At 40.4% G+C, this 12,898-nt stretch overlaps 1 protein-coding gene across 9 annotated transcripts in view; it reads right to left on the minus strand.

Moving 5' to 3' along the window:
* GPATCH2L (G-patch domain containing 2 like) overlaps nt 1-12,898 on the minus strand; it is a 39,394-nt gene that overhangs the window by 14,827 nt on the left and 11,669 nt on the right. For 7 of the 9 annotated variants that reach the window (XM_074542582.1, XM_074542581.1, XM_074542583.1 and 4 more), the window contains 4 exons: nt 12,641-12,720; nt 10,483-10,550; nt 9,624-9,663; nt 7,416-7,501 (listed from right to left, as the gene is read on the minus strand). In XM_074542582.1, coding sequence (XP_074398683.1) covers nt 7,416-7,501; nt 9,624-9,663; nt 10,483-10,550; nt 12,641-12,720 — 274 coding nt within the window. The remainder of the gene's footprint in view (nt 1-7,415; nt 7,502-9,623; nt 9,664-10,482; nt 10,551-12,640; nt 12,721-12,898) is intronic. The other 2 variants (XM_074542588.1, XM_074542589.1) reach the window with 1 other exon arrangement.

Here is a 12,898-nt window from a genome sequence, read left to right on the forward strand (position 1 = left end):
GGGTTGTTTAGCCCAGAGGAAAGAAAGCTCAGGGAAGATCACATTGCTCTCTACAACTACCTAAAAGGAGAGTATAGACAGGTGGGGGTCAATCTCTTCTCCCAGTCAAATGGCAGAAGAATGAGAAGACAAAGTCTCGTGAAGCACCAGGGGAAGTTCAGGTTGGATATCAGGAGGACTTTCTCCAAGGAAAGGGCTGTCAAACATTGGAATGAGCTGCCAGGAGGTGGTTAGAGAAACCTTCCCTGGAGGTAAAAAAGCTTTCAAAAATAGTGGCACATCTACAGAATGCACATTCAAATCTCATGTCTGTACACCAAAGTGACTTACCTCTAAGTAACTCTGTGAATGCTAAAAACTGCTTTTGTACATGACTATAACAGTGGCTATACAGTGTTTTAACACAGCTTTTAACCATGTATTCTGAAACACCTAAACACACATAGCCTGAAGAAAAGATTCTGTTTTTTATTTTGCATCAGTGACACAGTATTAGATTACTAACTGCAAGACTATTATATAATTGTACGTAATAATCCAAATAATTTTAAATAATGTAACAACAAAAATAAATTTTAAATGTTCCCTTTTTAATTTTTTCAACTTATACCAACATTAACCAGTTGATCCTAGGAGGAGTATGTACTATCATTTCCAAGAGACTTTATGCAATTTTTCCCAGCTCACAAACATTACAGCTAGATTTTGCATAAAAGCTCCTGGCTCTCTGCTACATATTTGAACATCTACCCTTACCTGATGATTACACAAGGGGTAAAAAAAAGAAAAATGAAAACAGAAGAATCTTAAAATCCCTTCTTGTAGTGCATGTAAAGACAAATCATACTTCAGCAGAAGATTACTAGCAAGAATGCTCTATCTAGTAGCTGTATCTAGTAAGATACAAAGGCTCAGAGGTCATAAATTGTCTCTATAACATGTTTTTCTTTCAGGTTTATCCCTTACTGATCACCCACACTTCAGTTAGTAAATCAGGAACCTATTGATTATTCACTGGCTCTGACTGACCCAGTGGTAAAAGTGTCATTTCAAGAGGCTGGTGCACTTTACAGGCACCATAAATCTGCAGGGAATCTCCAAGTAGTAAGTACCTTGGGAGAGAGAAGAGCAGAAGATTGCATTCAGGGATGATAGTCCTCATTAAGGCCTGGACAGAAAGGATGTCTGAGGTATAATTTATGAAATATGGAGATTTTTGGTAGATAGCACACTTTTCAATGTAAATTTCTAATCACTAGCTTGCATGAAGGTCTACATCAGTGAAGTAACAGAATTAATGAACCTCAGTTTAAAAGCAGACTCCTATAGACTGCTACAAACACCACCACTAGGAAAATCAAGTCATGGATATGCACAGCACCCACCATAGCAGTGATAGGCTGAACTATAAAACATGAAAATATCACAAGTTGCAATGATGAATTATTTCTCCTTCCAAAACTGAATTTTAACAACTCTTCTGAACAATTAAAAATTACTCTAAAGCAGACTAGAACAGTAAAGGCTGACAGAATATGCATATTTGTGCATTGTCACAGCCTTCTGTGAAGAAGTTTGACACCAGAATTTTGTGAGATGAAAGATCTGGGCCTAAACTTACAGAGTAAAATAGAACTTACACTGTCCTTACTAGTCTTCACTCTCTTCTGCTAGGCCTCCATGCTTTCTTCAATTTTGCATAAACAGTAATGAGAAAAAATTCCCTGGTTTCTTTTGGACTATGACAGGTTTATCATACGAAAAAAGCAAAGTTGCAGTGTTTAGTCACAGATGGATTTGCCAGGTGACCAGAGACTAACATGAAAATGTAGTTTACAATCTAGAGATAACAGAAATTCTAACCCTGGAAGAGAAAAAGGAGAACACACTTAGAGAAACAAATCAGGATCAAAAATGTGGCTGTTTTGTTGGCTGCAATATATTCAACTCACACAGCAGTCACTGCCAGGAGTTAGTGAATGAAAAATTACACATATATAGGAAAAATGGCTTTCAACAATATGAAAAGTCTATAGGGTCTTTTTGACAGTGATAATATTTTTTGTAATGACAAACTAAAGAAATTATTCAGGAAATACTTTTTGTCTTTTGTTTTTAACATAGTACTTATGGTACCCAAATCTGCATGCAGGTCATGCTGGAGAAAAAATAGGCTTTGTTATGCAGAAAGATTACATTCATGGTAGTCTCTAATGAGTCAGAAGTAATGTTTCCTTTAATTTCTTTTCCACATACTTATTCTATGACTTTATTTACGTGATTTTTAATGATCAGTGCTTGCATACACAGGATTCCCATCTCACTTCTGCAGTTTGAGATGACCATGCATGGGAGCTTGCCACTATTTCACATCTACCACAGTATTTCAACAGAAAATTAGGATTGGCAATATAATCTGTGGGGGACAATACAGAGCACAAGCAGATACCATTGCACAAAGAATATTACAAGACAGCATCAGGACCCTGAAAACTTCACCATCTGTGAAATCTAAATTGTAGCATGAAATCCACTCTTTGAAACTTCAGGATAAAAACCAGCTCAATCTTGCAACAAAGGTCTCTGAAAAGGCCATACAGAGCTAAATATGACAACCTGTGGCCTTGTTGGAGGCAAGCGGCACACTGCACACTTGGGGGTGTATGCCTCTCACTGTCATCTCACATCATCCAGCTTGTCGGCTTACACTCTTTATTCTAACCCTATCCTCAGAAGAAGCAAGGCATTATACAGGGAGAGGCAGTCATTAGTCTACTACTGGAAAAACAAGGGATGTTATTATCCTCATGTTAAAGTGAATGTTAATAGAGACTGCCTTTTAACAAAGATACTGCTACTAAATCTCCACACAACCCAGCTGTTGCTGTTGTGATGCTTTATTCAGAGCAAACACAAGCCAAATGAAAGGCTCTTTCTCTAAGCCCTGAGGTGTTACCTGAGGCTGTTGATGGTGGCTTCACAAAATTAATAGCAAAAGCAGACTTCTTCCTCCTCTTTGACTACAGAGCCAGCTGGGCACCAGTCTAATCTGCACATAACATGTGTAAATCAATACAAGTCGCTCATCCTATCTGCATGCAAAGCTCCCACACGCACAAGTGGTTCTTGCTATCACATCCCAGTGTAGATATTCCTCATGCACAGCAGTCTCCTATGCCCTGCAGAGCCTCATGGGAAGGCTTCTAGAGCACATTTGCAGATTCCAAAATCTCTAATAGGTCAGCTTACTTCTTCAATCATCCAAATATCATAGATCTTCAACAGCAGCAGCCTGTTCCCCAAGTAAGCATTATAATGATGTGGCAATTTCATTCCTAAAAGTCTGCATGTGGCAAATGCAAGTGAATGCATTTTCTTCTTGTTTTCCATGTAAGCACTCTAAGCAGAGATGTGATCCCATATATTATATTCCCTATTTTCACACTGAATCACACTCTAACTGTGCCAGAAAGACTCAGCCAGATCTGCTGAGTACATAGATTTGAAATAGCAAGTAAAATAAAAAAAATCTGAAGCCAAAGGGAATTTATTTTTCACTCCAGAGAATTAGGATTCATCCAAATGGGAATATTAGACCCCAGTCAACTGCATGTGACACTAGGTTGATAGCTGCTGTTCACTGCATGCCTGTCAGAAGAATTCAGTTATATTCCCAACTGCAATATTAGCCAGGCTTTAGCAAAGGATGACATGAAAATCCTCCAGCTAAATGGAAAATGAGCAAAAAAATAGGGAGAAGGGTTGCCTAGAATGAACTGGATACTGTCTTGCTCAAGTGGGAAAAGTATGAAATTGTGGACATCTGTTCACTCCTCTGGCTGCCTTAGAAAAGGCCTGACCTTGCAGGCAATCCCTGTATTTCCACATGCTCAGGGGTAAGAAGCAGAAATATCAAGATCTCTCGGTACAGATACAGAAGTGACAGAACAATATTTGTTTTCACAAGAGTATTTCTAGAGCCAGAACTACAATTTGAGGCATTCAAGTCTGTTCAATTTAACAGCACTACTAAACCCAGAGTATGGGGCAACTGGGAGTAAATGAGGAGATCATGCATGCCTTTACATCTTTATCCCATGTTCCAGGCAAGATGACAGACTTGCTTCTAAATCAAATTAAATTTTAGATTTACAGTTAGTATTAACAGAGTACATGCAAAGCATTTCTTTATATGTGCTGTTCAAATGTGTAATACAATTCTTCAAGTCTCCACCTTCAACATCTGCCTGCCATCCAAGGTCCACTTTTCCTATGACCTCCAGTGGGAACATTTAATTGCTTTTTTTCACTCATAATCCTATTTTCAAGGCTAGGCAAATAATAAATGGCATTAGGGACAATTTATCTTCTACCTTTCTCTCTTATTCTGCCTGCTATTCAAATTAAAGGGAACATTGGTTCTAGGCTCTTCTGCAACTCTTATCCTGCCTCAAAGGAATAGCATTCCATCAACCAGCAACCTACAATATCTTCTCAGCTACAGAATATTGAATAACCAACATCTAATAAAATATTCAGCTTCGGCCTATACAAAATCCTCTTAAGTAGAAGAAGCTCAACAACAACATTCTGCTCAGACTGCTCCTCCCAGAGAGGCAAATGGGCAGAGGGGAAAGAGGGAAGGATCCCTTGAGTTGCCTGTGTAAGTCTCTACTTGCTTGCTTTTAGCAGTCTGCATCATGAAGTCGAAACCTTAACAGACAAGACATGATTAGCAAACGTTTTGTGCTCTTAAAGGAGAGTAATTATAGGCATGTGAAAAAAGAAGAGATCCCTGAGGTACTCTTCCTTGCATGCCTCCCGAGAGGCAGCCGGGCCATTAAAAATTCCATGATGAAGAGGAAAAACAGTCTGGGAACAGCCAGGAGGCAATACAGCAAATTAATACACCAGCCATCCCTTGGGAAGACTGCAAGAAAGCAGAAAACTCTCCTTGCTTCACAAAATAAAATTATACCACTAATGATAACAGTCACCACACACACAAAACTGCTTCTAATGATGGGTGTGAAATTCCCAGTGCTGTGCATACACTTTGAATGAAAGCTCTTCTCATCACAGACATAAATCAAGAAAGGTAGTGTATGATTTATACTGCCTTTCAAATAAGACTTCCCAAGGAACCTTCCACATGGGCTTGTCAGTGTCAAGGAGGAGGTTCCTTCACAATCCTCAGCTGCACTCAGTATTCTGGCCTTCAGCTCTGCTTAAACAAAAATACTGGGTTAGCAGTCTTCCAGATAAACTGCACCAAAATCCACCAGTGAGACAAAGAAAACAGTTCCATAGCAGAGAAAAGACTCCATTCTAAATATACTCCACTGGACACACTCTGTCACAGCAAAAACCAAGCAGAGAAAAGAGATTATGCATGGCACAGCAGGCATCAGGTTGAAGAGACTGGATGGCCACAACATCACGACCATTTCTTTTCCAATATGTTTCATATTATTTGAGAGAATTTGCTTGCCACACACATGCACATATCCCATTCTAACAAGTTGCAGAGCAGAATTTCTCCAGGATGAGGTGCAAGCTGTTAGAAGCTTCCTGAAGCACAAACTACTGAAATTGATTCCAAACAGGGCAAAAGCAGATGTTAACTGGGGCAATAGCTTATCTGAGCTTAGAGAGATCAGCTGAACCTCCTGTAAGAAAATGGACTACTAACAAGTATGCTTAGCATGTAAAGCTAAAGAACTACTATTAAGATGTTTCTCTGAAGGAACAATCTCCTTCTGTGCCCTTAGCAGCATCTTTACATAAAGAAAGTTTCTTGTACCAAAGCGTTCAATCCTTGCCACTTACGTGGGGCCACAAAACACATTCATTCTTTTCACATTTCTTTCTCCTATAAAGGCTCTTGAGTACATCTCACACTAAAATAGGAACTACTTTCTCAAATTCCAGGCATTTAAAAACACGACTGCATCTGGGATGGCACAATTTCTCTGTCAACTCAGTAACAATTCATCAGTGATTATGTTTGTCAGGACACCAGCCATCTGTTCATTAAAGGAGGGAACCAAGCATATATCTTAACTGGTTACCTAGGCTATACACTCAGAAAAACCTAGCAAACACAATCCCTCAAGGTTTAGAAGTCCCTTACAAAGAGCTTGGCTTTGCAAAGGGCCTTCACTGACCATCACAGAGGTAGAAATTTTGCCCAGTTTGAATTTGCAAGCAGGATTTGTCCAGCTCACCTTTCTGGAAGACAAACTTCTATAAAGCACCAATTAAAATACTGGAGACAAAAGAAAGGCTATCCTAGCTGAAAATTAAGAGACCATTCAATCTTCTTACTTCCCAGGCAGAAAACATCCCCAGAGTGGGGCAAAAGCACAGAAAGGAATCAATTTGCTGATGCACAATCTTCTGAATTCCTTTCATTCTCATCCAGTTGAACATTTAAGAGCTGATTTCTTCCTCCCTCCCCTTTTCCAGCTTTAACATGCTGGCTACAGCAGCATGAGGTCATGGTGCAACATCGCAGAATTCCCTGCAGAAGCCAGTGGAAGAGAGGCTTTCCTGGGTGGGTGCCAAGCTTCTGTTCAGACACATACAACCTTAGTACATTTTTCATGCTCTATTTGCTAATTAACAAGGGAAAGAAAGCCATGAAGCTGAAAGTCCAGACATTTCTTTCAGATTGGGCCCCTGGTACAAGTACATAAGCAGAATTGTGTCCAAAGCAAGGGCTTCTCTACTTGCACAGGAAAAAGAGCTCAAGGGCACCTTACCTTTAGACAGTCACCTGCAGCACAAAACCAGGAGTCACCTCTAAGGCCAACACTTGAATTTAATTTAAGATTAGTCAGCAGAAGGTGCCTGAACAGTATATTAACCCAAACGATGCAGACTCAAATATACCTAACATCTGGCCAAACCAGATCTAAATTTCAGCTATTGCTACAGAGAGGTATCAAGCTTTAGAGGTCACCTCAGGTGAGTTCTTAATCTGCTCAGAGGGTCTATTTTAGACACTCAGGACAGCAAAATGCTTCAGCATGTCACCTACACCAGTTTGTCAGCATTTTCCCTCTCATCTTGTTCCAATTTTAATAGTGGGCAATGATACTATGTCCATTTGTACCTATCTAACAGACTTACAGCAACTCATTGCACATTTCAAAACACATTGCAGTTATTTCTAAAAGAACAGTATGTTCTGCCTGTCTGTCATACACTGTTTCATATACTGTAAGCACTTAGTTCATTGAAATTCTCAAATAAAGTGCATTGCTACATTTTGTGCTAAGTTTGGACCTGGACTTCCCAGGGAAAAGTGTGTTAAGTTACAGGTCCATTCCTGTTCAGATCACACAGTACTACCGAAGACATCCAGGAGAGGGAAGTGAGACAACCCCAAGAAAGCAGAGCAAGGGAGTTACCTGGCAGTGCAGTGTGCTGGTGAGCATCTTCGGTGGGAAGCATCAGCAAGCACATCCAGAGAGTAGAGAGGAGATAATGGATTGAACTGGAAAGTCAAGAGATTTTATTTAAGCAAAGCATTAAAAGAAATAAGTGTCCAGATAAAGCTCCTCAGATCTGTTCTGTTCACAAAGTATAAGGAGACTTTCAGCTGTCCACATAGTAGAAGGAGATCTTTCTGGCACCTCAACAGGCAAGACTAGATGAGAACAGACTCTCAGTTCAGACAAAAGGCTAGCACAAAGGGTGAAACAGCAAATCTCATAACCACCTTCTCACAACAGACAGCCTCAGCACACTCCTCTTCCAGCTTGCATTATTAAAAATGCTGGTTGATTTAGAGCATAAGTGCTCTATTGCTGCACGCCGTGAGAAAAAAAATCCGCTTCTCTTTCAGACAGCCTCATGTCTGCCTTCACATTGCAGAGAAAAAAGTCACTGTTATGAATTGTGCAAGCACAGAGCAGTTCCTGTATCCCTAGGGGTTGTGTGTATCACTGAAACGGACCTCTAGAAGACTGAGGTCCACCAGGTTAAGCTCACAATGAGCACCCAATTAATTCCTCCAACCTCACAAGCTGTCTTTGCAAACTGCTTAAAACAAATTTTCGAAACAATGCATGGTCAGGCTACTCTAAGCTACTCCATTAGACATACACTAGACAAATCCTGAGGGCATCAAACCTGTGCAGGACAGCTTGTACAAAATGCAGTGGTCAGGATTTTTAATAGTCAGGACAGAAATGGAATAATCTGGTCAATCAATGCATGGAACAAATTTTACTCAACATGTAAACAGAAGCTTTATACTGGTAGGCTCTCTGAGGTACCTGCTTTATACTTCCATTTATTATTTCCTCTTTATTTATAATTCACACCTCAAGCATAAAATTAATTTCCATCTGCTTTGCAAAGTGCTACACCAATCTCCAGAACGCTTTTCTTGTATTACTAGGATTACTGATGCATTTTTAATTAAGGAAAAAGGAGCAATCCACACCTATAGCTGGATTCCTCATACAAGCTGTCTGCAACTTCAGAACTCAGTACTAGGCCTTTACCCTCCACCTTCCTGAGAAAGAAGATGCACCACAAAGCTGCTGCTATCAGGGAGCTCCTCCTGAAGTGGGACTGCTTGTTTACTGTCAGTAACACTGCAACTGCACAGCAGGGAGAATCACCAGGAACCCTCTGTTACTGGAATGGCTCATTCAAGTTCATTTAAGAAAAACAGAAGTTACTTTTGGTCATTTTAAAGCTTATGTAGTTACTCTTATCTTTAGATAAGAGTATAATTACAACAATATGAAAGCAATCTGTAAAATGTTCTCACTAATGGAAAACATGCAATTGCACAAAGGTTTGAAAATTATTTCTTGCCATATATGCATTTTTAGTCACCTGAAAGGGAAAAAAAATCAGTCCTACTGCTCACCAACCATACAACAACTCATATAGGAATAGAAAGGAGTGTGCATGGCCAGGAGCACTGCTACAATATGACTGCTCAAATGGAAGAATGTTTTTTTTTTGCTCTTTGTTATCAAGAACCTGAGCTTTTATATCTTAAAGTAAAAAAAATCTCCTACCACTGAAGCTTAGAAAGACTTACTGGAGAATATAAAAGTGCACACACAAGAGTTTCAGTTACAAGAATGCCTATTTCTCTTGCTTATCACCTCTTACATTTTCCTGCTATTTAACTACATTTTGCAGCTATTTAACTACAAAACTTAAGCTCACCATTTTTTCCCTTCTCTGTGGATGAGACTCTCAGGTAGAAGCCTGAGCCAAACAAGGCAAAACAAAGCATTTAAAAAGAGAATAAGGTTCCAATTCTTATGGAATTTTGAGAGGCCTAAGCTCCTCCTGTCAAGAGGCATTTTCCCTCCCACTCACTGTCAGAAAGGATGGCAAACACTAACCTGAAACAGGGAGATAAATAAAAGTATAAACTGTGCTATTCAGTTTAAATAGTCAATACAATGCCCAGGAAATGGGCTGTGTTCAAAGTCCAGAAGACATGAGTAAACAAAACGAGAAGGGACAGGACTGCCTTACCTCAAGTACACAGGCCACAGTGTGTGAGAAATCAGAAGCCAGCACTGTGTCCTTTCTAGACAGAAGGGAACCAAGAAAATAAAAAAGGAAAAGCAGAGTCTCCTTACCTGGTTGCGGTCTCTCTTCCCCATGGATGGTAACCAAAAACTGGAAGGAGGCAGAGTTGCAAGGACAGGTGGACACAATGCCAAGGAATGAACATGGAGGGGAAAAGGGATTTGGGAGGGTTTGGGATAAGAAAAGAAGGAGAAAGGAAGAACAAAGATGGAGAGAGAAGGAAAAAGATTAAACATCATCAGGAGTCATATTAAAAACAACGAATTTCATATCCAAGGAAGAAAATAAGGTATTAACAGCTGGTGAAGGCTGGATCCACTGCACTACAGTCAAGACATGCCATCCTTACCTACCCATTCCCCAGAACAGCATTAGGGAGATACCAAAGGATAAGCACCAAGACTATTTCCAGTGCTGACTACAATTTAAATGCGCTAATTGTGGAAGGAGACATAACACCAAAGAAAGAAGAAGTAATTTCACAGCTGCCTTGTCAGCATCATTTCTGCAGTCTGGGTATGCACCCATAGTACAGCTCCACAAAGAAGCATTTTAAAAAATGAACATATGGGGCTCAGTCTTCTCTTAATGTCCAACAGATCTGCAATTACTGCAATGGCACACTATAAGGGAGGATAAAAAAAAAAGCTGACTGTAAAAAACGAGCATTTGAGTAGCATCCACACACTGGGGCAGCCTTATATAAACATATACATATAACAAAGGGGAAGTCAGCAATTACAAGTAAGAAAACAGAGCAACTATCAGTAGAATACTGTCTCCCATTCCACAGGTTATGCTTAATTGTCCACCCAGCTTTTCATGTTCTTCACCCCCTGAAAGGGAAGAGGATCCTGTAGCTCTTCTTCCCTTCCCAAAGTTCTATACAACAACAGTTAAGGGCCTTACTCTTTCTGGCGTGGATCACTAACAATGTGACTTAGCCTCTCGGTGCCCAGAGTGCTCATGGAGGTCTCCTGAAACACAAAGACAGGCAAAAGGTTGCAAACCCTCACACAGTGAGCAGAAAATAGCTTGCTGCTGCCAGCAAAAACAGATGTTACTCCCCTGGGTCACATCCTTTCCTTACCAGCCCACTCTCAGCTAAACATGTTTACTCCTTCCTTTTAGAACTTCACCTGAGATGATTTAATTAATTAGAATAGCAGAAAATAATTCAATTTTATTTATGAGGCTTGTTTTTTTATTTTTAGTGATGATATTTGCTCGCAGAGAGGCACACCATAAACTGAACTAGAGCAAAGTATGCAGCAAAAGGATGCATGAGAGTGGGGGAGACAGCTGGGAAATGCTTCTTTCCATGTTACTGGGGTCAGTTGGGCTAGAAACAGGCTGAGATAGGACACTACAACGTTCTATTAACAGGGGACATTTCACCAACCAGCAATTAATAAATTAAGGAGTAAAAGCAGAATGCTTTTACCATTTCTGAAAACAGCAGTTCAGCAGCAGGACCTCCAGCTACTGGAGAAAGGCAGGTCCTAGGAGAAAGGGCTTGCTGTGGGAGCATGTTGCTTCCTGCAAGATGCTGTCCTGTGTATGTGCTCGATGCTGGCATACACGTGCATGCACAGCCTGAAGCACCAGCTGTTCACATCTGCATAGCAACTGCCTCCAAGAAAGAAGTATGCTTTTCAGCAAGGGGCTGAAGACGAGGGCAAAAGTCGTCCACAGGTAAGGTTTGTTCGTGCCAGGTATATAGGCAAAACACACTCAAAGTTTGGGGGCAGCTGTAGCAGCAGGGGTGAAAGATGGGCTATTTGTTACAGCAGGAAAATTATTAACTTAAAGTGCTATAATGTTTAAATTTACAGTTTATTACTGTGTAAATTACAAGCCGTACTTTTGGTAATTAGCAGCTCGCTGCCGGGGAGCTCTGAATGAAACTCATTATTTATGATTACAATTTCGAGAGAGATGGGGAAGGGGGAGCAGTGACCTCCACTGCAAATGACAAAGATCCCTTTAAGGTGATGAAGATGAATTAAACAAGTAAATATTATCCTTCTCATTTGGATCATTAGAGGTGTGCCGCCAGGCCCAGTCACTTGCAGGTGGCCTCGGGAAGCCTGTGTAAAGTCAGTTTCTTGCCAGCTGAGGATTCATATTTTGAATGCCGGTTACAATTAAGCAAGGTGAGTGGAAGAAAGAAGGGGCAGACAAGGATCTTTCAAGTATGACTGAACAGAAGGCAGCTGTCGCACCCCTCTAGACTCCAGGCCCCCCTAACACACCTTGTTAGCAGACTACAGCAGCCAGCTCAGAACTTATGCCAATGTTTTCAAAAGCACAGAGCACATCACAATAAAAAGAAAAGCCAAACGCAGCCAACACCTTCCTTCTCAGAACCATCTTTTATAACAAACAGCAGTGCTCAATATTCCATGATGCAGACCCAAACAGGTGTACCCCTCTCTTTTAGACAGACATCCGCAAAGCAGACAGACATCTGCAAAGTATTGTTTGTTCTATTAGAAAAAGGACTGATATGTTGTTCGGTGTATGCCCTAGTATATTAAAACTACTCAACAGCTTTGGGCAGCTTTGTCTGCATTTACTGCATATACCTTTTAACTCTCCTCTCTTCCCACTAAAAATGCAACTGCTCAAACCTCCTTCCTTTGCTGCCATTCATATCAGTCTTCTTCCCTATATAAAATTTGGCCTTCCTTCACCTTTGAGGCACCTCTCTGCCCTTGTAGTCTCAGATGAGACTGCACAAGTCTCATACCATCATCATTTTTCCTTACATTCTGTATAAATTTTCTTGATATTTATGCTCCCTGACATTCTTCTTCAGGCCTCCTCTCATACTGCTTTCAGTGCTGATCAGCTGCCTTTGCCACTCCCAATGTGCCTTAAAATCCACTTAGTCACTCAATCATATTCTGACAGTCAAAGCAGTTAAACAAATCAAACAACACATGAAACAAAAAATTTACAGGACCACATTCTGCAGAAAACAATTTACGTGATATCTTAGAATAGTACTTCAGGGCTGACCAGAGTTTGAAACACAAGATGATCATCTTTCAAAAGGTCATACCTTGCCAACCAGCCTCCTCCGACCTTTACGGAGACAACGGGCAGCAGCTCCTGGAAGGCGATTCAGGCGAGCATGAAATCCTGAAAACCAAATGCAGAAAAACTGAGCAATGAACATAGAAGATTCTTCCTGACAAAGCCACCAGGAAAACTCCTTAGTTCAGTAATCAAATCAGATCCTCTGTCTCTTGTTTTTTAGTTTTGAAGATGTAGATATGCCAGTTTATTCACAAATCAAAGTCCTTACATTTAAAAAAAA

The sequence above is a fragment of the Zonotrichia albicollis genome, chromosome 6 (assembly GCF_047830755.1).
Source record: "Zonotrichia albicollis isolate bZonAlb1 chromosome 6, bZonAlb1.hap1, whole genome shotgun sequence".
NCBI classification, from domain to species: domain Eukaryota; kingdom Metazoa; phylum Chordata; class Aves; order Passeriformes; family Passerellidae; genus Zonotrichia; species Zonotrichia albicollis.